Below are 24,692 nucleotides of genomic sequence, written 5' to 3'. Positions count from 1 at the left end.
GTTTCAGGACCATCACCCCTGTGGTTTCAGAACTCAGATGATAAATTCACCATCCACAAAACTTGAGTGATTGGAGACACTCAGATGTCCTACCCTGATACTCTAGGCCAACAACTTTGGATTTAAAACACATTTCCAGGGAGGACATGTTCAACAGACTTATCAATTCCCCTATATGAAATAACAAATGCCCCAGAAATTCCAATAGGTTACAGGATGAATCTTGGTCCACATGTTCCAAACAGTTTTGGTATTTTAGAAAAATGTGTGTAACACACAACCTCTAATATATAAAGCTAATGATGACCCTGCCAGTTAGAAGAAATCAGAGAAGGTCTAAGAACATAAGGTTATTGCCTGGAGCACAATCTCTCCCTGTTACTACTGTCAGATACCCACTGTATTTAAAGAAGCAATGAGAGTGAAATACATTGCTGCCCTGTCTAAACTCAGAAAAGGTGGACCCTCCATGACTCCTGATCGTGTTATTATATCAATGTAACCTAACAAATTCAATGTAAAAGTAAAGGCCAGAAATTCACAGGATAATAGCATTGGCCTTACCATATACTCTCTGTGGGGTTGGGGAAACTAAACTTCCGAAATCCTGACTTTCAGGAATTGTGATATTCATGAAAATTCAATTCCTTTTCCGATGCTCCAGTTGTTGTGGCCCATTGCTAGAAAGGTCAGCTTAAGCCTGCAGCCCCCCTGACAGGGAGCTCAAAATATACTGCCCAGAACTTACTAAACATTCCCCAGAAGTGCTGTCTTTGTCCATCATTACTTTGAGACGAAAGGCCAGATTCCTTCACTCTAGTCTGTCCACAATCAACGTTCCCCCTCCCAAAACGCTTGCGAAGACGGGAAAACATGACTTAGCTTGTAACCGCCAGACTCAGTATGAGAGAAACTAGGGCACTGGTTGTCACTACAACACTGGTGACATCACAGAGGATGCCAGAACTCTCTAGGAGACAATAGAATGTCCAAGAAGGGACAGCAGATGTCATGGGGAGCAGACTTTGCCTCCCTGCTAATGTTCTCCCTGTACTGAGCATAAGCAGAGGTGCCCTTTCCAGGAGACTTTCCTGGGGCAGAGCCACTGAGCATCTCCTGCTTCCAAAGCCAAATTTTCCTCAAGGCTTGATTATAAAACCCTTAGTAATCCCTATGCATCTAAATGAATGTTTCCTTCCATATCTTGCCCCAAAATGTCTCATCCTAACTCAAATTGTCCTCATTCACCAATGTTAGCCATTAAACCTTCCTGAGATTTCACACCAGCTTGAATATGCAGTCAAAAGTTCTCCTGTCTCATTATGTACAGGTGCTTTATATCACATCAAGAAATAGTCTGCATGGTAGGTTACAACATGGGTGTGTGTTAGGGGAACACTCATGAAGTCATGTGCTTAGCAATCGACAATTGCCAGAATATTCCTTAGGAGAAAGAGTTGAAGTCTTTATGGTGCTAGGAATAGTGTGGAGACCAGTTGGCAGAGGAAAGTGCAATATTGGAGCCTCCAGTGAAGGGAACCTCATGCTGGTGGTGGGGTTCTCCTCTCTGCACCAATGTCGCCAAAGGAGCACTGCTCACAGGCCTGAGTAAGATATACCATGAGCTTCTATCAGAAAAATAAAATAGTCAAGAGATATAGGGGGTGCACAGAAAGGTCTAAAATGAGGCTAAAAACATCATTAAGTGGATAGAGCAAGGTCCCAGCACCTGTACACTGGGAAATGGCCACCACACCAAACACAAAAGCATCTATCATAGTGAAAAATGAATACTTTACAGAATGCACACACTAACATTGATTGATCACATCCATAGTTCAAATTTTGGGGGCAAATTCATGGCCCTAACTATCTTTCTCTCAACTTATATAGCAAAAAATAAGAGAGACAGAGAAAAGAAAAAGTCAAAACAAAATCCCAAGTTTCTCATATGAGGACTGCAGGAAGTGTTATATGGTAGTCAGTTCTGATTAGACATTTTAGATAGAACAGTACACAGTGACCCTTGATGTGATGGGCACTATATAAAGCTTTTTGCAATATTGGAATTTTAACAAACCTCATCCAGAACATACAGAAGAGGTAAGGATGTGATCACCATGTCCTTGCTCTCTATCAGGTTATTTTTCTGTGTCCCCGCTTGTCAGGCATAGAACAGCAACACTCTGAAATAGCTGGTAGACATGGGAAAACGTGGTTAAAACTATAGTTGTGGGTTACACACCTCAACTGTCAAAGGCTAATGCTGTCCTCACAGTCCTTGGAAGCCACTCTTGTAAGCCTATCTATTGGAAAGTGGAAGGAGGTTTATCTGAGCTCAAAGTGAACCTGGCCAGCCAGGGAGAGGGCAACATGGGATACTTGAGACCCTGTCTAAAACCAGCACAGAAACCCACCCTGCATTCAAAGCATCATCCACCAATTCTCGATTATCTACCATTCTCTCCCTACCAGTCGTTCAGTTTGGAATGGTAGAAAAAAAAAAAAAAACTGGGACTGATCTTTCCATTCTAAGGACCTTGATATCTCTTTCCTTAGGTTCACCTTAAGAGTGCATACAAATGGATATCATCATCTGAACATCGTAGTATTATCTACTCTGTATATGTAGCATAATACTGTGCCTATGACAATCTCAAGCTTCCTTGAGTGTTGTTGCCCCATCAAGAAGTGTGATGTACTGAGGCCAATCCCTAGGGATCCTTTCAAGGGATTAGAAGGAAGCCATCAGAGATACTCCACTTCTTTGTCATTAGATTAAATCAAGTTGACAAAATGTGAACCTGGTGGGCTATTTAACCATGCATCTTTCTCACAACCCCACCTTTCTGAGTTCAGTCTATGGCAGAATTCATTGCCCACCATCGTAGATATTTCTTTGTGTATTTCCACAAGAGCCAGGTTTCTTTTCTTTTTTTAAAATAGAATTAGTTGTAGTCAATCAACTGTTGCCCTATGTAAGAAATGATTAGTATATATTGTAACTTACCACTCTGTATTTGTGTATACAAGTACATTATTGGAAATCCAGCATTACTGAGGAATTGGAAACCAGTGCTGTGGCCTTGCCTTTCTGTGCCTAGTCCTGGCTCACAGGCAGCAGGGGGCAGACCTTGAGGTCCTCTTTAGGGACAGAGTGTTGGTGAATGTGCACTGAGCAGGCAGAGAAACACAGCTGAGGCAGCTCCTTTCAGGTATCAAACACATCATCTCCTTCCCATCTTAAGGGCTGTTGCTGAGGTCTTGCCCCCATACCTACCTTAATAGCAGCAAATTTGTTACACAGCAGCCAGCTCTTTCCTATTGTTCTGTAATACGCCTCCACATCATGGATGCCAACAAACAAACTAACAAAAAACAAAAAAACCTGACATTGAACTGTGTGGTGCTGGTCACATACCCTGTTATATTCTGTATGTTACGAGGTTTGTTAATCTTAACAAGTTCCCCAACTATGAGCTTCACATAGGACCCATTAGATTCAAGGAAAATAGGAACAATTATGTGTAAAATGACCCAAGTCAGGGCCCATAGACAGCAGCATTTCCAGCACTTGTGCTTTAGCCCATGTGGATTTTGCAATGAGCTGGGCCTAGAAATATCCAGTACACAGTTGTGAGCTGTTGCTCTGGGTGAACTGTATTGGCGTGTGCATTCAATAATCTACACCTATTTAAATGAATTCAGTGTTCCTGTGGTCTGAGTCCAGACCCCTTGACATCAGGTCTTACCTTCTGCAGCACTCGGGAAAAAGGCTAAGTTTAGGAAAGGTGACGTCTTGTCATAAGTTATGGGACAAGAGGGATGGTGAATGATCCCTTGTGATAAGAATCAAGGTTTCCTCTGTGGTATTTAGGTCTATACTGGCCCTGTGCATCAGCTTCAAGGACCCATTTCTGATTTTCTTTGGGGTTCCCGTGATGATGCACTCAGACATGATTGGAAAGAACCAAAACGGTGGTCAGACTTGATTTATAAAATGCAGGCAACATTGCAAACTTATGTTGCAGGATATTTGATTCATATTATCAGCCCCAAGATAGTGTAAAAAAAATTACCTCTGGCAGTTCAGTTAAGCACTAGCACCGATATTTTACCCTAGAACTTTTTTTGGTTGTTTGTTTGTTTTTTGTTTTTGTTTTTGGATGAACAAGTACTTTCTTATTTTGTGGCCCAGCCCTAGCTCTTACTTCTTTGCACAGTCACAGAGAGACCTCAAACATATACTCAGCCAAAGGCAGGGGAATGTAGAAAAGAGCCTAAGGCAATACCACATAATGACATTGAAAGTGGGTGGCCAAAAGGTGTTATAAAATTCACCTCACTTCAGTGAGTGATGACATACCAACCTGGTGGCCTACGATTCTGGAATATTAATCAGAATCCTTTCGTCATATTAGATCTTAATAGAAACAAGGAAGCAGTCCTTTCCTGAAGTATATATTCATCATACGTAAAGAAGATATTAAATCCATATACAACTCAGAATAGAATTATCCCCCAACACCAGAAAGATCTGGCAACATTAATATTAGAAGCTTCTCCTGTGTTACAATGGTAAGCACAGAAGAAAGAGGAAGATAGGGCTGAACACAAAAGCATCAGGCCAGAGCACTGTTTCTCAGGATGAGTTGCTAGGTGAAGGTAAATAAACCTTACTAAGTTTAATACAGTATTACATACCCTGTTGTAAGTAAGTGGAGCCGAGGCTATCCCCAAAGGTTTGCCTGTCTGTGAAATCTGATACCCTAACTCAGGTGTCTTCCCTGGCCTCAGTGGGAGAAGGTCCACCAGCCCTACAAAAACTTGATGTGTCTTGGTGGAGGCACACTCTGAGGGATATTCCTCTACTCTCTCAGAGGAGATGGTGTGAGGACATTGGGGAGGAACTGTGGGAGAGAAGTAACAAGAGAAAGGACAGCAATTGGGATGCAAAGTGAATTTAAGCCTATCAGTCACTGCTCTATTGCTGTGAAGAGACACCTTAACTAAGGTAACTAATAAAAGAATCAGGGTGTGCCCATGTCTCCAGGTAGAAATGTAGCAGAGGACCAGCTTATCTGGGATCACTGGGACGGGAGAACCTTGTTTCTGAGGAAGCTTCATGAACCATGATATTGGAACTTAGGCCTCTGAGGCGGGAGTGAATTGGTGGGTGGAGGAGCAATCTCATAGGGAGAGGGTGTGGGGGACAGAAGAGAGACTCATGTAGAGGAACATGGAGTGGGAGATAAATTGGAAATGTAGATAAAATAATGAAAGAAAACTAAAAAACATGAGACTATGAGTATCATTCTAATTCAAGCCTCAAATAATAAAAACATAAATGCGAGAGTCGCCTGGTCCTGTTCATGTCATCCTGAATCTTAAAATCTTTTTTCCTCCAAATTCCGTGCCACATGAGGTGCACTGACCTGTCAGCTGCCTGCTTGGATGACAACTGCAGCAGCTTCCCTATGCACTTGCTTTGTAGGAGCACGAAATCTATTGAGCTCCCTTTTCCAAGTTGGAATTTTAATTGGTAAGAGTCTGGCCTTGAGGACACCTTCCACATCTCTACAGTACAGAGGCAGGAGGCTTATCGTTAATAACATTCATCTCCTTAACTATGTCACCCTCCTCTTCAGCACATGACTTTGCTGTGACACTAAACTTCTTAGTGATCTTTTCCACTCTAAGCTGCACATGGTTTTCATGTGTTTGCCCTGTGTGTTGTTCCTTCTCCTGCAGTCTTGAGGAACAGTGACCAAAAGTAACCAAACCACAGGCTCAAAGCCATGTTAATACTGTATTGTGTACTATTTTCACAGAGTTGCCTGAGATGTAAATGGGACATGGAGAATTCGAACAAAGTTTGAATCTTAGGCCTTTCACTGGGCAGTCCCTCATCTTCTCTAAAATTTAACCCTATTCTTCTACCATTGAGACCCACCTGCTGCTTAGCTCTTTACCCCTCTGCCGTGGTCTGTTCCATATCTCTTTCTGCCCATGTCTACTCTGAATCTCCTGCTTCAGCTTGCCTCTGCCTATGTCCCTCTCTATGCCCGGAAGTTCTGCCCACATACTTCCTGACGCAGCTCATGGCCATCAGATCTTTATTACATCCAATCGGCAGTGAGACAATACCTGATACATCTCTTAGCTTGTGTTGAGCTGGTGAGAAGGACAAACATCCACAAAATAGCAAACCTGATGATGGGACATAGAAATGACAAGAGAAATCCTGCCAGCACTTAGCTCACTGCCAGTACAGAACTAACAATTGAAAGTTGACACACCTTAGTACAAAGGGAGGTCACCTCAGCATTTCCCCTTTTACTCCAAGAAATACCTTTAATTTAACATTAATAAGCTAGATAAAATAAGAAAACTTATGAGATGCATCAGGTAAGAATTACTGTCACAATATTCTGTCCATTCGTATTTTGCAAAATTGGAGAAGGTACTTCGTTATCTAAATTATATTAGTCTAAAATTTTGTACCTAAATCATTTTCTATCACTTTTTAAGCTTTGTATCCCTTATCTATCATAACTTGCATTTATTAACCATAATAAGTCTTCTGAGACCAAATGTACTTTCATTAATTCCAAACAATTTAAGCGTTTATGTCTTTCATCCTTAAAATTTGACACATTTTTTGCGTACAATTTTTTTTTCTTTTTCTTTATTCCGCTTCCACACGAAGATTATTTTTGCTCTGATTTAGAGCAGGATGCAAGGGTGGAGTGCAGACCTGAGGGGAGGGCAGATGAATGGAGTTGAGCTGCAGGATGTGAGGTTCACAGAGAATAAATAAGAAGTTAAAAAAAATAAGAAATAAGCACAGTGGGGATGAAGCTGTGAATGCTTGGCATGGGGACGTTTGGCAGTGGACTGGGCATTTTAGGGGTGGGGTGGGATTGGCGTGGGTTCTGGAGTAGTAAGGATGGTGTCTGTTCTTGTCTTTTGGGGAAACTCCTCGGTCTTCTCCCATCCCTCCTCCACCTCTACCCCCACCTCCAACCGCCATAACTGCCTCCTACCACAGCAGAGGCTTCTGGGCATCGGCCTCTTTCTGCTCAAGCTCTTCTATGTGCTCGGGGGTGGTACAAGCTTTTAAAAGTCCCAGGCAGTGGGCAGACCACTAACACTCTCCTGGCATCCCCATCCTCTCTCAGGACTTATGGTGCCAGAGCGGTTATCACAGGAGTTTTGATACTGCTGTGGACTGTCCATAGAGCCCTGCTTTCTGAGCCTCCCATGTCCACCCTGTTCCTGTCCAGGTTCCTGGCTGTCACATTTCTGCACGATGGTGAACAAGTTTGTTTTTCTGATTCTCATAACAAGAAAAGGTTAAGACTAAACTATCTAATCTTCAACCCCATCCCAGATCTGAGGAGGAGAAATGTTGCCTGAATAAAAGGAAATTCAGAGCAAACAGCTTCCAAACCTAAGAAATGACAGAAATTGTTGGCTACCCTGGGAGTCAGACAGCAAATATTCCTGTGTCACTGTGGCATCCACCTTCAACTCACTGGGCCAGGAGCTCTGACAACAATCCTTTGAAGCAGGTCACTTGAAGGACTATCCTATTTTTTTTTCCAAAAACTGGGACACAGACTTCCCCATGATCAACTTCTGCACAGTCTGGACAGCTTTCTGGCAGCAGTAGAGGTAAGTAGGTAGTATTTCACCCAATGGTTCTTTAGAGCCCATCATCTTTTTCAGAATAGATTGGGGACACTACCAGGAGTTGAGGTCTCTCCCACTGTGAAAAGCCTTTAACTATTAGGACATCTGAAATGGCAGATTCTTCAGATCTCTAAAGGATTTGAGAACCACCTTTGTATGTAATGTCTATCTCAGTGGACAAATGTGGCTTTTTTCCCAAGGGATTTACTTCCTACTTAACTTTAAAAACATACACAGGAAGTTAAATAAAGCTTATTTCTGTACCTAACTAAAGCAGTACCTAACATGACTGGAAGACTGATTATTTATAGTTGGAAAGTACTAGCTTGAATTCCTTAATTATCCACGGCAGTGTGCAGTAGTAATTTTATAACATTAGAATTTTACACCACATTGTGAATAAGTTGCATATACTTATATCTTAAAAATGAATTGAATCATTTATGCAAGTACAATTTTAAATTCTATCATCATTCAAAAATCCATGCCATCCTAAAATATTTGAGACTTTGTATTGCTTTCTAGTATAAATAGAGATACAGTGATCTATGATTTTGTCATTTTAGTCCCTTCTCCTGATTTCCCACAACATTAGACAGAGAATTGAGGAGAGAAAGAGAAAGGAAGAAAGACATCCCTGGTTCGAATTTCCTTTACTGTTTCCTCCCTGACCATGGCCAGTAAGAACTTGCAACCAACCCCCTAACTGACAATAATCATCTACAGCCCACGGCAGTCAAATAACCACCCACCCACCCTTCCTCCTGAGAACGAGGGGGTCATGTTTTTTTAAGTTGCTTCCCAATGTGTGTGGGGTGACAACATGTTTTGGGGACCTTACAACAATTGGGATATTTTCCAAATCCTGGGAGATCTTGCAGTTTCATATGCGTCCAGACCCTGAATGTGGAGGGACTGAAGTCCTGGCTACATTAACAATTGAAAATACAAACACACATTCCTACCATATGAGGAAGGTCACTGGATATCTACCCCTTGAAGTTTGCTCAAAACAATTAGTCAATTAGCTTTTTACTTATCTTCAGGTCACTTCTTAGTAAACAGGCAGAAAAGAGACAGATTGTTTGCCAAATTATATCAATTGCTTCTAAGCCAGTCACCAATTGAGTTCCTGCCATCCTTTGAAGTTTCATCAGAGAGGCTCTATTTTGCACAGACTCACAATACTTATGTCTCCCATGTGGCAAACTAAAAGAACTGTTAAGATCTCCTTAAATAATTCAACAGTTTTCCCAATCCAAAGTCTACCACCCTCCTCCAAAAAATCAAGAGATTCCTCACAAACATCTCCACTCACTTCGGTGCCAGTTTATATATCAGTCACATTTCTGTTACTGCAGAAAAATACTATGACCAAGAACAACTCAAGGAATACAGTTCTTCACATTGTGGTAACCAACCCCAACTACCAAATTATTTCATTGCTAAGTCATAAATGTAAGGTTGCTTCTGTTTTAAATTGTAATGTAAATAGCATGTATAAAGTATGTCTCATATGTGGTTGTTCCCTGAAGGGCTTGCAACCCACAGGTTGAAAACTGCACTTGTGTGTGGTGGTGGGAGGGGGGGTTGGGAGTTTTTTGTTTTGTTTGTTTGTTTTCCTTTTTGTCAAAACCCAAATGCTGATAAGAACATAGGCCAATATCAGGCTCTTCAATTTTATTCCATTAGGCACTGTGTCTGCTCTCATGATATTAACATGCTGGTTTTTCTTTTTTACTATTCCCCAAAATGAAGGTGAAATCATTAAAGGTGATGCCTCCCGCAGTGCTTTACTGTCTTATTAGTTAGCAGTGTCTGACTGCCCTGCTCAGTTGTGCTTTCATGTGAGTTCTGAGATTTTTTTTTCATTCCCATGAAGATCTGTATTGGGATTATAATGGGATGGATTTAAACCTGTAGATGACTCTGGTAGGATTCGATATAATAATATAAATCATACTGATACATGAAAATGAGAGGCCTCTTCATTTTCTGGTTTCTTCAGTTTTTTTTTTTTTATTATTCCTAATGATTTCATTTTAACAAGTCTTTACTTCCTTAGATATTACAAGATTTTTATTCTGAATGGGTTTGTTTTCTTGGCTTCTTTCGTCATATTTATTGTTGGTATACAGGAGTTCTATTGATTTTACTGTGATTTTAGTGAATGTATCCATGAGCCATAGGAGTTTGCTAGTGGTTTCGTAGTGGTCTTTATATATGGATCATATCGCCTGCAAATGAGAATGCTCTGACTGCTTTCTTTCATATTAACATGCCTTTCCATCTCTCTATTGTCATATTGTTTGGATAAGACTTCACATACTAGTTGAATTAGATGAAAAGAATGAACATCTGTGACTTATTCCTGATTTTAGTGGAAATCCATTATGATTTCCTCCAGTTAGGATGCTGTTGGCCTTGCATATTGCCTTTATAATGTTAAGGTATGTCTTCTCCATATCCCAGATTCTCCAGGACTTTTGCATTAATCACTGTGGGATTTTGCCAAAGAGATTGTCTGCCTCTACTGCAGTGATCATGTGTTTCCTGTTCTTGGTTTTCTGTGGTGAATTGTTTATTCATTTGTATTTGTTGAAACATTCTTGCACCTCTGCAGTCAAGCCAGCTTGATCACGGTACCTGACACTTTTGGTAAATGTCTGAATTTTATTTTCCAGGATATTATTGAGAAATTTTTCACTTAACTGTTCCTTCCAATCTTAGTTTCTTTTCTATGCTGTGAAGAGACACCATGAGCAAGGGAACTTGTAGAAGAAAGAGTTTATTTCAGGTTACAGTTTCAAGGATCATGAGTCTATGAATATTATGCTGGGGTACACGGCAGCAGGTAGGACACCATGTTTCTAGAGAACTGGCTGAGAGCTTACATCTTATGTGCAAGTCGGAGACAGAGAAAGTGTTAACTATAGATGGTGTTGAATTTGGAAACCTCAAAGCCCAATCCCATACACTCCTCCAACAAATCCGTATCTTATAATTCTTCCCGAATATTTCCACTAACCAGCAACAAACATTCATATATGTGAGTTTATGGGGGCCATTATCATTCAAATCACCATATTCCACTCCCAATTCCCCATAGATTCTTAAACGTATCATAATAAAAATACATTAGCTCAGCTTCCAAAATCCCTGTAGTCTTTCAGTCTCTACACAGTTTATCCACAGTGCTTTTCGACCCTCCAGGAAGTCCCTTAATTATTCCCCTATGAAATCAAAAGGCAAATTGCATATATCCAATGTGTAATGCCAAAAATATGTTATCATTGCAAAGGGAAATTGGGAATGTGGTGAGCCAGTTCAAGGCATTAACCCAACAGGGCACACTCCAGATTCTCTACTTCTGATGCATGACAAAGGGATTAGATGGGTCCACTGCTCTGGCTTTGCTGACTGCAACATAATTCCTAAAACTATGTTGTATCGCATAGATCTGTGGTGGTTGTGTTTTCATTGTCACTCATTTCTAGGAATTTTAATTTTTCCTTATGTGTTTCTCCCTTGGCCCTTTCAGTAGTGTGTTGTTTGTGTTGCTGACCTTCCACGAGAGTGTGTCCTGACTGCACTTTCTATTGTGTGATACCAGTTTGATTCCTTTGTGCTTAGATAGAATGCATGACACTACTTCACCTTTCTTATCTTTCCTGAGGGCTGTTCTGTGTCCTAATCCGTGGTCAATTTTGGAGACAGATCCACAGGCTGATAGAAAATATATGTATAGTTCAGTGTAGTTTGTTAGGTCCATTTGACTGATGATGTCACTGAATTCTGCTCCTCCTCTTTTGTTTATTTGCGTGTGATCTGCCAAGTGGTCAGAATAGACTATTAAAAACAATCACAACCACTATTATAGCTAATGGGTAATTTCAGAACTATGTGATAATTATATATTTAAATTTGTGACTGCTGTGTTTAATATGTATATATTTAGATTGTAGTATCTTTTGGTAATTGCAAAATATGAAATGAATGTCCTTACATCTTCTGGACAGGATTGGTTTGAAATCTATTCTGTCAGCTGGATAGAGAAACTGCATAGAATTGCGATAGGGACCTGTGTCTTAGGTCTGTTTCCCTAGTATATCCTCTACATCTCATGATGGTGATCCTGTTTCTGGCTAAATAATGTCTGTTCACTGGGGAATTGAGTTTAGTGACGTGCAAATATTATTTAAACCTATGTATTTAATTTTGTTAATTTTTGTGGGTTTTATTGGCTTCTTTTGATTGACTGTTCTAGTTTTGTTAAATTATTTCCTGTTTCCTCTGGTATTTTATCCTTCTCTTCAAACTAAAGTATTCCTTTTAGGATCCTCTATAGAGCTCCTTACTGGTTATACATATTTTGTAAATTTATTCATCATATGCCTTAATCAGCACAGTAGCTGTGCAGCTGCCTGCCCTCCATGGTATCAGATCTACTTTCCAAACAATAACGCTCAACTCTTACTGACTGTGTAGCATCTTGGCTGCTCTTTGTTGCACTTGGACAGCCCTCAGGACCAGGCTCTCCTCTCCCTTAACCATGGCTGCTGTCCTCTTCCTCTCTCCTCTCCATCACACATGTTCTTCCTTTATTCTCTGGCAGCTTCTTCCTCCTTCTTCCCTCCTCATGATCCTCTCTAGCAAAGCCCTCAAAGCTCACCTCCCCCATCTCTCTGCTGTGCAGCTGTTGGCTGTTGGCTTCTTTATAATCACAGTTAACTGGGAGCAGGGTCAGTTTTTGGAGGTTAACCAGTCTTGAGTTCTACATATTAGCATTAAAATACAAGCAGAATTAGGCCAATCCACTACAAGGATTTCTTTTGTTTTGTTTTGGTGTAAGTTTTCTTTTACCTTTTCACTTTTTATTTTATTTTTGGCTATTTTTTTATTAATTGGTTATTTTATTTATTTACATTTCAACTGTTGTCCTGCTTTCCACACTCCCATCATCATATCTTACATCCCATTTCTGCTCAGCTTTGCCTATATGACAGTGTTCCCCCACCTACACATATCCATTCCCACCTCACAACTCCAGCATCTACTTTTGTTGGGCAACAGGCCTCAGCGTAGACAATGGCCTCCCGCCACATGGGTGCCACTTAAATCAGTCCCCTTCTACACAGTTACCTAGAACCATAGACCCTGTATATACTTTGGCTGGCAGTTTATTCCCTAGGAGCTGGGGGATTGGTGACAGAGGGTCTGGTTAGATATTAAAGACCAATAGTTGCTGCTTTCTCTTCTTTTTCTGGTTATGGGTGAAATGGTGATTGTGTGCTTCATTTTTTGAAATTATTGAGAGATGATTTATTTCTTGGTTTTTCTTGGGTATAGTTTAGCTCATTGTCTTGGAGTTTCCCTACTACAATCCTCTGTTGTGCTTTCTTAGAGAAAAATATTGTTTAAATTTGGTTTTGTCATGAAATATTTTGGTTTCTCCATTTATGGTGATTGAGAATTATGCTGGGTATAGGATCCTTGGTCCGCATTACATCTGCCCAAGATTTTCTGGCTTTTGGAGTCTCTGTTGAGAAGTCTTGTGTAATTTAGATGAGTCTGAACTTATTTGTTACTGGTTATTTGTACCTTACCCCTTTTAATGATCTTTCTTTGATCTGTGCATTCAGTGTTTTAATTATTATGTTAATGGAGGAATTGTTTCTGGTATGATTAAATTGGCGTTCTGTAGGCTTGTTGTACCTTCATGGCCTTTTCTTCCTTTACCTTATGGATGTTTTCTGCTATGATTTACTGAATATGCTTACTGGACCTGTGAACTGGAAATCTAAATTCTCTTCTATTCTATTATCCTTAGGTTTGGACTTTTAATTCTGTCCTGAAATTCATGGATGTTTTGTATTCAATAAACCATACATGGTTATCTGAGATGGGTATTTTGTGATTTGTGGGGTGATCTCCTTGACCCCAACTGTTACACTTAGCACCACGTTTTATAATGAAACAAGGTCAAGAATGGTGACCTCTTGCCATAAACTATATGAAAAAGGCAGGTGAATTAATGTGTGTCAAGTATCAGTAGATTCCTGGGTGGTTTTTGCTCCGGGTTGGCCATATGCAACAGTTTCAAAAGCCCAAGTTTGATGTTCCTTGGGATTCCCAAGATGATGCACTCAGACCTGACAGACAACACCCAGAATCCTCGTCAAAGAAATTGATTTATAAAATCGAGGGAACGTTACTAAGTCATGTTACAAAATATTTGATCACACTGTGATCTCCAAGAATGTATTATTTACTGAAAAAGTAGTGTGTGGTATAGCAGGGCCATGGCACAGACATTTAAAGCAAGAGTTGTTTATTCATGTAAACATGGACTTAATTACGATATGGCTCACCTACCACACACATTTATGGCAAAGGTAAAAAGTGCACTTAGGTCCAGCAGATCAAGACACAACGTGAAAGGAAATCTAGATAACTAAACCAATGGAAAGTTTTTGAGTTAAAGGATTTTTAAGAAAGTGTTCAGAGGGAACAGGACTGCTCTTCTTCTGGGAGGTCAGTGAATCAGGAAAGACAGTTGGGAGCTTTACTTGACTTCAGCATCTGACTCCTGAAACTTCATTGGTAAAATTAATGTCTGGAATTTTGGATTGTAAAACAACAGGTTGGCCCTGCAGCTTTGGGCAAGGCCCATGGACAAAGAGATCGCACCTGATGGGAACAATCTTAAAAGCCATCTGATTCTGGTAAGTCACCTGAGAAGGCCTCAAGGAGAGAGGAATGAATGGGTAGCACCATAATAGAAGGCTTTAGGATCTCGGATAGTGCTACTCTAGATGCCTTGGAAATAGAAGCAGAAAATGTAAAGCTAAATGACTTCGCAGGAATTAGCTCATTTCTGATTATGATTTTTTCATATTGGTATTTTATATTTATTCTTTTTTTAAAATTTAAATCAAGAGCCTTAGGTTGTAAGGTGAGGCGGTCTTAGAATCAGAAAATGCTTAGAACACTTGTATGGCGCCCCACAACTAACACTATCTGGCTAGAAATTCTACTTTTAACTTCATCATCATCGACAGCTTCCATTTAACCAGCAGGGTCCATGCCAGGCAGACACTGAGCAGGTTGTATGTTCTGTTAATCTCCACTACAACCCAATTCAGCAGAAACACGTCCATTTTACAGGTGAAGAAACCACAGCTCAAAGCAAATGAGTATCAGGGTCCCCTCAGTCTCACTGACTGTCACTTAGACCCACATCCTTCTCTGTAAAGGGAAGCCATGGGCCTGATGTGGGCTGTGCAAGCTGACTCTGCTGAGATGATCAATGCTATTCTTGACCCTGGGAGAATTTAAGACAAGGTGAGCCCACAGACTCCTGGGATAGATTCTGCCTCTGGGTTCTAGGGTGGGACACAGTATCCCTTGTCGTGGGTCTCTACTCATCTGAGGAGTCTGCTCCCATGTGTCAGCTTCTATGGCAGTGGTTCTCAACAGTCCTACTGCTGCAACACTTTAATACAGCTCTTCATACTGTGATGATCCCCTCCATAAAATTATTTCATTGCTACTTCATAAATAATATTGCTACTCTTATGAGTCATAATGTACAAGGTATCTGATATGCAATCTCTGTGAAGCAGTTGCCACCCACAGGTGGAGAAATATTGCTCTATAAACTTTTTTTTTAATGAAAGGCTTTCACCTCAGAAGTACCTGGAGCAGTTGTAAGAGCCCTGAAATACTGACAAGTTTTGGCAAGCCCAAGACTGCTTGCCTTAATGACAACAGAGATTCCTGGCTAAAGGCACAATCTGAAATCACTGTCCCCAGGTCATTTCTTGCCTAAGTTTTCCCTCATTACAATGTCTGTCTGCTTGGACATGTCTGTCCAGGAAGCCAGTCCATGTAGTCTCTGATACAGACAGAATGCTAAAGGCAAGAATGCTTTCCCTCTGTTGGCCCACAGTCATTTCTATAGAAGTAAGTTCAAATCCCCTGTGGATAAATGTGTGTCTCTCACATGGTGTGTGAGACTTGAAATGTCAACCGTTTGAGTTGACAAAAAACAAATTTCACTTCAGATTTACAGCTGACTAAAAATTATTTTTGGGAGAATGCAGAGGGTGGCCAGGCCTGCAGAGTCAGATCCCCTCCCTGCCTGGGATGATCCCACCCTCAGTAGACTTCAGCTTCACCTATAAGGTGTAATCAGAAAAATCTGACCGTAAGATTCTGAAGTCCACAATATGCAAACCCCTAAAGTTGGTAAACGGCCTATATGGGGGTTTTCTCCAGTTTAAACTATTCTGGCTTCTTTTCTCTCTTGTGCTGCAATCTGTTCTCTCAGGTCTGTTGATCCTGGAAGGACCTGGGTTCAAGTCAAGGCCTCGTGGGTGGGGAGGAAGATGTTCTGTTGTGTGAATGAGTATGGATTAAGAATGTAGCCCCACCAACAGATTGGGAAAAGATCTTTACCAATTCTACAACAGATAGAGGGCTTATATCCAAAATATACAAAGAACTCAAGAAGTTAGACTGCAGGGAGTCAAATAACCCTATTAAAAAATGGAGTTCAGAGGTAAACAAAGAATTCACAGCTGAGGAATGCCGAATGGCTGAGAAACACCAAAAGAAATGTTCAACATCTTTAGTCATAAGGGAAATGCAAATCAAAACAACCCTGAGATTTCACCGCACACCAGTGAGAATGGCTAAGATCAAGAACTCAGGTGACAGCAAATGCTGGCCAGGATGTGGAGAAAGAGGAACACTCCTCCAATGTTGGTGGGAGGCAGACTGGTACAACCATTCTGGAAATCAGTTGGAGGTTTCTCAGAAAATTGGATATTGAACTACCTGAGGACTGAGCTATACCTCTCTTGGGCATATACCCAAAAGATGCCCCAACATATAAAAAAGACACGTGCTCCACTATGTTCATAGCAGCCTTACTTATAATAGCCAGAAGCTGGAAAGAACCCAACAGAGGAATGGATACAGAAAATGTGGTACATCTACACAATGGAATATTACTCGGCTATCAAAAACAATGATTTTATGAAATTCATAGGCAAATGGATGGAACTGGAAAATATCATCCAGAGTGAGGTAACCCAATCACAGAAAAACACACATGGTATGCATTCATTGATAAGTGGCTATTAGCCCAAATGCTTGAATTACCCTAGATGCACAGAACACATGAAAATCAAGAAGGATGACCAAAAAGCAAATGCTTCACTCCTTCTTTAAAAGAGGAACAAGAATACCCTTGGCAGGGAATAGAGAGGCAAAGATTAAAACAGAGGCAGAAGGAACACCCATTCAGAGCCTGCTCCACATGTGGCCCATACATATACAGCCACCCAATTAGATAAGATGGATGAAGCAAAGAAGTGCAGGCTGACAGGAGCCGGATGTAGATCGCTCCTGAGAGACACAGCCAGAATACAGCAAATACAGAGGCGAATGCCAGCAGCAAACCACTGAACTGAGAATAGGACCCCCGTTGAAGGAATCTTAGAAAGGACTGAAAGAGCTCAAGGGGGTTAAGACTGCATATGAAAAACAATTCCAACCAACCAGAGCTTCCAGGGACTAAGCCACTACCCAAAGACTGACCCTGGGCTCCAACTGCATACGTACCAATGAATAGCCTAGTCAGAGCACCAGTGGAAGGGGAAGCCCTTGGTCCTGCCAAGACTGAACCCCCAGTGAACGTGATTGTTGGGGGGAGGGTGGTAATGGTGGGAGGATGGGGAGGGGGACAGCCATATAGAAGAGGGGGGGTTAGGAGGATGTTGGCCAGGGAAACCGGGAAAGAGAATACAATCGAAATGTAAATAAGAAATACTCAAGTTAATAAAGAAAAAAAAAAAAAAGAATGTAGCCCCACTTTGACTGGCCAACTAAGCTCCAGAAAATCTTCCCCAATCACAAAACTGGGCCATGTGGGAGCCTAAACTGTTTAAAGGGGAGAGCTGAGTGCTTTCTCCTGGAAGAAATACTTGGGGGTTGACTGTCACTTGTGAACCTTCTGTGTTAAGTCACTTCTCAGAAGGGAAGCTTTCCTCTAACTCTTCCATGGGACCCACCCAGCACTGGGGCCTGAGGATCCTATGGTGTTGCAGCTCTGAGCTGGGAGGGGTAGCTCTCACCCTGGCATGGAGAAGCCTGTTTTCACAGCTGATCTAAATCTGAGGAACAGGGGCTTTTAAAGAAGCATGTGAGAGTATCTCCTGCAGGAGAGCCCAGTCTGCAGGGAAAGTCACACAGGACAGCGAAAAGTGACTTCGCAACAAACACAGGGAATGGGAACCAGGGAGGGCACTGGATGGATGGTCGGAGAGTTTGAGAAAGCCTGCATCTCCCTGAAAGACTTCCCACAACCATAAGTCCCACCACTGTCCCCTTCTCACAGGGGAGGCTCAGCGAAGCCTGCCACCTGCTGGGATCCCTGCAAACTAAAACCGGAGTGGAGAACTGAGGAAAGCACTTTGGTGGAGGGGGAGACACAAGTCTCCAGGGCCAGGTCAGCCTTCTGTCCCTTTGGTTCTCCTCACTTCACAGAGGTGCCTATTGAAAGGTAAAGCTCAAAACACACATTGCACCTCACACAATAATAGTGGGAGATTTCAACACCCCACTCTCATCAATGGACAGATCATGGAAACAGAAATTAAACAGTGATGTCGACAGACTAAGAGAAGTCATGAGCCAAATGGACTTAACGGATATTTATAGAACATTCTATCCTAAAGCAAAAGGATATACCTTCTTCTCAGCTCCTCATGGTACTTTCTCCAAAATTGACCATATAATTGGTCAAAAAACGGGCCTCAACAGGTACAGAAAGATAGAAATAATCCCATGCGTGCTATCGGACCACCACGGCCTAAAACTGGTCTTCAATAACAATAAGGGAAGAATGCCCACATATACGTGGAAATTGAACAATGCTCTACTCAATGATAACCTGGTCAAGGAAGAAATAAAGAAAGAAATTAAAAACTTTTTAGAATTTAATGAAAATGAAGATACAACATACTCAAACTTATGGGACACAATGAAAGCTGTGCTAAGAGGAAAACTCATAGCGCTGAGTGCCTGCAGAAAGAAACAGGAAAGAGCATATGTCAGCAGCTTGACAGCACACCTAAAAGCTCTAGAACAAAAAGAAGCAAATACACCCAGGAGGAGTAGAAGGCAGGAAATAATCAAACTCAGAGCTGAAATCAACCAAGTAGAAACAAAAAGGACCATAGAAAGAATCAACAGAACCAAAAGTTGGTTCTTTGAGAAAATCAACAAGATAGATAAACCCTTAGCCAGACTAATGAGAGGACACAAAGAGTGTGTCCAAATTAACAAAATCAGAAATGAAAAGGGAGACATAACTACAGATTCGGAGGAAATTCAAAAAATCATCAGATCTTACTATAAAAACCTATATTCAACAAAATTTGAAAATCTTCAGGAAATGGACAATTTCCTAGACAGATACCAGGTATCGAGGTTAAATCAGGAACAGATAAACCAGTTAAAGAACCCCATAACTCCTAAGGAAATAGAAGCAGTCATTAAAGGTCTCCCAACCAAAAAGAGCCCAGGTCCAGACGGGTTTAGTGCAGAATTCTATCAAACCTTCATAGAAGACCTCATACCAATATTATCCAAACTATTCCACAAAATTGAAACAGATGGAGCCCTACCGAATTCCTTCTACGAAGCCACAATTACTCTTATACCTAAACCACACAAAGACACAACAAAGAAAGAGAACTTCAGACCAATTTCCCTTATGAATATCGACGCAAAAATACTCAATAAAATTCTGGCAAACCGAATTCAAGAGCACATCAAAACAATCATCCACCATGATCAAGTAGGCTTCATCCCAGGCATGCAGGGATGGTTTAATATACGGAAAACCATCAACGTGATCCATCATATAAACAAACTGAAAGAACAGAACCACATGATCATTTCATTAGATGCTGAGAAAGCATTTGACAAAATTCAACACCCCTTCATGATAAAAGTCCTGGAAAGAATAGGAATTCAAGGCCCATACCGAAACATAGTAAAAGCCATATACAGCAAACCAGTTGCTAACATTAAACTAAATGGAGAGAAACTTGAAGCAATCCCACTAAAATCAGGTACTAGACAAGGCTGCCCACTCTCTCCCTACTTATTCAATATAGTTCTTGAAGTTCTAGCCAGAGCAATCAGACAACAAAAGGAGATCAAAGGGATACAGATCGGAAAAGAAGAGGTCAAAATATCACTATTTGCAGATGACATGATAGTATATTTACGTGATCCCAAAAGTTCCACCAGAGAACTACTAAAGCTGATAAACAACTTCAGCAAAGTGGCTGGGTATAAAATTAACTCAAATAAATCAGTTGCCTTCCTCTATACAAAAGAGAAACAAGCCGAGAAAGAAATTAGGGAAACGACACCCTTCATAATAGACCCAAATAATATAAAGTACCTCGGTGTGACTTTAACCAAGCAAGTAAAAGATCTGTACAATAAGAACTTCAAGACACTGAGGAAAGAAATTGAAGAAGACCTCAGAAGATGGAAAGATCTCCCATGCTCATGGATTGGCAGGATTAATATAGTAAAAATGGCCATTTTACCAAAAGCGATCTACAGATTCAATGCAATCCCCATCAAAATACCAATCCAATTCTTCAAAGAGTTAGACAGAACAATTTGCAAATTCATCTGGAATAACAAAAAACCCAGGATAGCTAAAGCTATCCTCAACAATAAAAGAACTTCAGGGGGAATCACTATCCCTGAACTCAAGCAGTATTACAGAGCAATAGTGATAAAAACTGCATGGTATTGGTACAGAGACAGACAGATAGACCAACGGAATAGAATTGAAGACCCAGAAATGAACCCACACACCTATGGTCACTTGATTTTTGACAAAGGAGCCAAAACCATCCAATGGAAAAAAGATAGCATTTTCAGCAAATGGTGCTGGTTCAACTGGAGGGCAACATGTAGAAGAATGCAGATCGATCCATGCTTATCACCCTGTACAAAGCTTAAGTCCAAGTGGATCAAGGACCTCCACATCAAACCAGACACACTCAAACTAATAGAAGAAAAACTAGGGAAGCATCTGGAACACATGGGCACTGGAAAAAATTTCCTGAACAAAACACCAATGGCTCATGCTCTAAGATCAAGAATCGACAAATGGGATCTCATAAAACTGCAAAGCTTCTGTAAGGCAAAGGACACTGTGGTTAGGACAAAATGGCAACCAACAGATTGGGAAAAGATCTTTACCAATCCTACAACAGATAGAGGCCTTATATCCAAAATATACAAAGAACTCAAGAAGTTAGACCGCAGGGAAACAAATAACCCTATTAAAAAATGGGGTTCAGAGCTAAACAAAGAATTCACAGCTGAGGAATGCCGAATGGCTGAGAAACACCTAAAGAAATGTTCAACATCTTTAGTCATAAGGGAAATGCCAATCAAAACAACCCTGAGATTTCACCTCACACCAGTGCGATTGGCTAAGATCAAAAACTCAGGTGACAGCAGATGCTGGCGAGGATGTGGAGAAAGAGGAACACTCCTCCATTGTTGGTGGGATTGCAGACTGGTAAAACCATTCTGGAAATCAGTCTGGAGGTTCCTCAGAAAATTGGACATTGAACTGCCTGAGGATCCAGCTATACCTCTCTTGGGCATATACCCAAAAGATGCCTCAACATATAAAAGAGACACGTGCTACACTATGTTCATCGCAGCCTTATTTATAATAGCCAGAAAATGGAAAGAACCCAGATGCCCTTCAACAGAGGAATGGATACAGAAAATGTGGTACATCTACACAATGGAATATTACTCAGCTATCAAAAACAACGAGTTTATGAAATTCGTAGGCAAATGGTTGGAACTGGAAAATATCATCCTGAGTGAGCTAACCCAATCACAGAAAGACATACATGGTATGCACTCATTGATAAGTGGCTATTAGCCCAAATGCTTGAATTACCCTAGATCCCTAGAACAAACGAAACCCAAGACGGATGATCAAAATGTGAATGCTTCACTCCTTCTTTAAATGAGGAAAAAGAATACCCTTGGCAGGGAAGGGAGAGGCAAAGATTAAAACAGAGACTGAAGGAACACCCATTCAGAGCCTGCCCCACATGTGGCCCATACATATACAGCCACCCAATTAGACAAGATGGATGAAGCAAAGAAGTGCAGACCGACAGGAGCCGGATGTAGATCGCTCCTGAGAGACACAGCCAGAATACAGCAAATACAGAGGCGAATGCCAGCAGCAAACCACTGAACTGAGAATAGGTCCCCTATTGAAGGAATCAGAGAAAGGACTGGAAGAGCTTGAAGGGGCTCGAGACCCCAAAAGTACAACAATGCCAAGCAACCAGAGCTTCCAGGGACTAAGCCACTACCTAAAGACTATACATGGACTGACCCTGGACTCTGACCCCATAGGTAGCAATGAATATCCTAGTAAGAGCACCAGTGGAAGGGGAAGCCCTGGGTCCTGCTAAGACTGAACCCCCAGTGAACTAGTCTATGGGGGGAGGGCGGCAATGGGGGGAGGGTTGGGAGGGGAACACCCATAAGGAAGGGGAGGGGGGAGGGGGATGTTTGCCCGGAAACCGGGAAAGGGAATAACACTCGAAATGTATATAAGAAATACTCAAGTTAATAAAAAAAAAAAAAAAAAAAAAAAAAAAAAGAAAGGTGAGGCAAGCCGGGATCTCAACAGTCTTTGGCCAAAGAAGTGAGAGCCCACAGGGCAGAGCAAGGCAAAGCAGAGCCAGGCAGAGCAAAGTGAAGCCCTGCCAGTCAGCAAATAGGCCTTGCGCATGTGGGACTGGTGGCAGCAGTGCTTGCCCTTGCTCTCCTGGTGGTGCAGAACACCTGCCTGGATGTGGGGAAACTCACAGTGGCTTGTCCTCCAGCTGCAACTGCCAGTGCTTGGGGAGGGGGAAGTTGAAGATGCTCCCATGATCCTCCGATTTCTGGCCCACTTTGTCCACGGTTGTCCATGTTCAAGGCTGTGGTCAGCCCCGCCAGAAGCCCCGAGGACAGGTAGAGCAAGCACAACTGGCCAGCAACCACCATGGGCATCTGCGGTGGGACCCAGGCCAAGTAGCCACAGAGGCGCACCAGGCAGCCAGGCACCAGCCCCAAGCCTGTGCATACTGAGGCCAATGACACTCCACTAGTCCCTCCCACCATGCACATCCCACCCCTGGTAGGCAAGATCTCTCTGTCCAGGGCTTCCCCCAGACCTCCAACTACCACCAGCTCAATGAGCCTTTACTTAATTCTTGTTAACCATAATGGCTTGTCATAAAAGGTCATTGGGAAAGTCAATGATGAGATGAAAGCCTTAAAAGAAAACTAGAGAGACTTACAGAAATGAAGAAGAAAGCTCTCTTCCCAGTAGGAGCCTGGCAGTCCCAAGCTCAGGGCACCTCATGTCCAGTCTTGAACCCAGCATGCATTGTTGTGGAGAACCTGCCTGCTTAAGGACCTGGCTTCCCACTCATTCTCCTGAGATGATGACTTTAATTCTTTTAATTTTTACTGGTTATTTTCTTCATTTCCATTTCATGTGTTATCCCCTTTTCCAGTTTCCTTTCTCCACAAAGCAGAGTCCAGCTCACAAGCCTGAGCAGCTGCAGCCATAGTGCACCATGGGGGATCCTGGGGCAGACTGTTTCATCACCAAGATCCTGTGGACCCACAGGGGCTGCATGACCTTAAAGGAACTGCAGAGTAGGATCAGGCTCCAGAGGCAGAGCTCTATGAGCTGCTGGGCAAGACTGCTTATTCCTATTGGAGACTGGAGATCAGGCAGGGATCATGCTGTAGGTGGCGGCTACTACTGAAGCCTGTGGCTTCAATCTCAAGTGCATCCAGGGACCATGCTACAGATTGCCCAAGCCTCTGCAAGCTCAAACTTCTGGGACAGAGTCATTATGCAAAATCCCAGAGAAACCTCTGCAAATATCCACACCAAGTTTTTAGGAACAGAGCTTCCAGGTCCTGAAGAATCATGAGCTTTCTGGGCTTAACCAAGAGGAGCCGGCCTTCTTCCTGGTACAGGGGGATTCTTTTCTCCTGCAAAAGTTACTACAAAGGAGACAGCCACAAACAGATCTGCTTGAAGCCACAGCCATGCAAGAGAGTCCAAGTCTGTGAGCACTTCACCCAGGCCAACTGCCGTTACCTCAATTGTCTCAGGTCTCATGACCTGTTGGACAGGAAGGTGCTGACCTCCGTGACTGAGCACGGGCTGAGTTCTGATGGGGTCCAGAACATCCAGGACATCTGCAACAACAAACACATTAGGAGGAGACCCACTGGCATGAGAGCTCCCCATGAACATCATAGCAGCAGGGCACACAGAGACAAAAGCAAAAGCAGAGACTGATTCCTTCCAAACAGTCTAGGATTTCTCTCCCATGTCTCATTTTGGCATCTGGTTCACTTTGTCCAGATGTCACCAGCTGTAAGGATTCCCTGGAGGATGTGTCTATAGCTGTCACTCAGGAGGTCAAGAACCTGGGGACCCAGGACTCTGCACAGCTTTCCTTGGTCTCATCTAAGGCTGCTGGTGTCTGAGGACCCAGTCACATGAGAGCAAGCCAGGGGTTTTCTGAGAATGGACATCTGGATGGCTTCTTTTCTAGAAATCCTACTGATTCTTTGTAAGCTCCTGCCTCCTCTGCTGGCTTTCTTCTTGCTGCAGCAAAAAGAGATGAGTCCATGTCCATGAGAACAGGCATGCCTTCTGGACACCGCATGGAGGTCAAGGGAAAGAATGAGGCTCCAGACATCGATTACATCCCATTTTAAATGGTTCTATTGATGGGGTGACAATGGAAGAAGCAACAGACTCAGGAATTCTAGGTAAAAGGAGAAACTCAGGGAAGGAGTTTGGCAATGTTCCTTCTCTTTCAATTCAGTGGAATAATTGA

At 42.0% G+C, this 24,692-nt stretch overlaps 3 protein-coding genes and 1 pseudogene across 14 annotated transcripts in view; 2 read left to right on the top strand and 2 right to left on the bottom strand.

Annotated features, from left to right (window-relative positions):
- The window catches only part of LOC147999206 (uncharacterized), a 27,842-nt gene extending 3,800 nt beyond the window's left edge, over positions 1 to 24,042 (bottom strand). Inside the window, exon 1 of one of the 2 annotated variants that reach the window (XM_087596330.1) lies at positions 23,124 to 24,042. Coding sequence is in view for 1 of the 2 variants with exons in the window: in XM_087596329.1 (XP_087452455.1) it covers positions 749 to 875 (127 nt within the window). In the remaining variant the exon portion in view is untranslated. Of the gene's footprint in view, positions 1 to 748; positions 942 to 23,123 lie in introns of those variants that run through there. The other variant, XM_087596329.1, reaches the window with a different exon arrangement.
- The window catches only part of LOC147999200 (disks large homolog 5-like), a 202,808-nt gene that overhangs the window by 50,381 nt on the left and 127,735 nt on the right, over positions 1 to 24,692 (bottom strand). The gene's annotated exons all lie outside the window — the stretch shown is intronic.
- Positions 1 to 24,692, top strand: part of LOC147999204 (disks large homolog 5-like) — an 81,511-nt gene that overhangs the window by 20,353 nt on the left and 36,466 nt on the right. For 2 of the 11 annotated variants that reach the window (XR_015643907.1, XR_015643909.1), the window contains exons 1-2: positions 7,045 to 7,677; positions 14,339 to 14,420. The gene's annotated coding sequence lies outside the window, so the exon portion shown is untranslated. Of the gene's footprint in view, positions 1 to 7,034; positions 7,678 to 14,338; positions 14,421 to 24,692 lie in introns of those variants that run through there. The other 9 variants (XR_015643901.1, XR_015643908.1, XR_015643902.1 and 6 more) reach the window with 9 other exon arrangements.
- Positions 23,406 to 24,692, top strand: LOC147999205 (zinc finger CCCH-type antiviral protein 1 pseudogene; annotated as a pseudogene).

The sequence above is a fragment of the Rattus norvegicus genome, chromosome 19, assembly GCF_021556685.1.
Source record: "Rattus norvegicus strain SHRSP/BbbUtx chromosome 19, alternate assembly SHRSP_T2T, whole genome shotgun sequence".
Taxonomy (NCBI): Eukaryota; Metazoa; Chordata; class Mammalia; order Rodentia; family Muridae; genus Rattus; species Rattus norvegicus.
The sequence above is the reverse complement of the archived record's forward strand: the minus strand, read 5'-3'. Positions and strand labels throughout refer to the sequence as shown.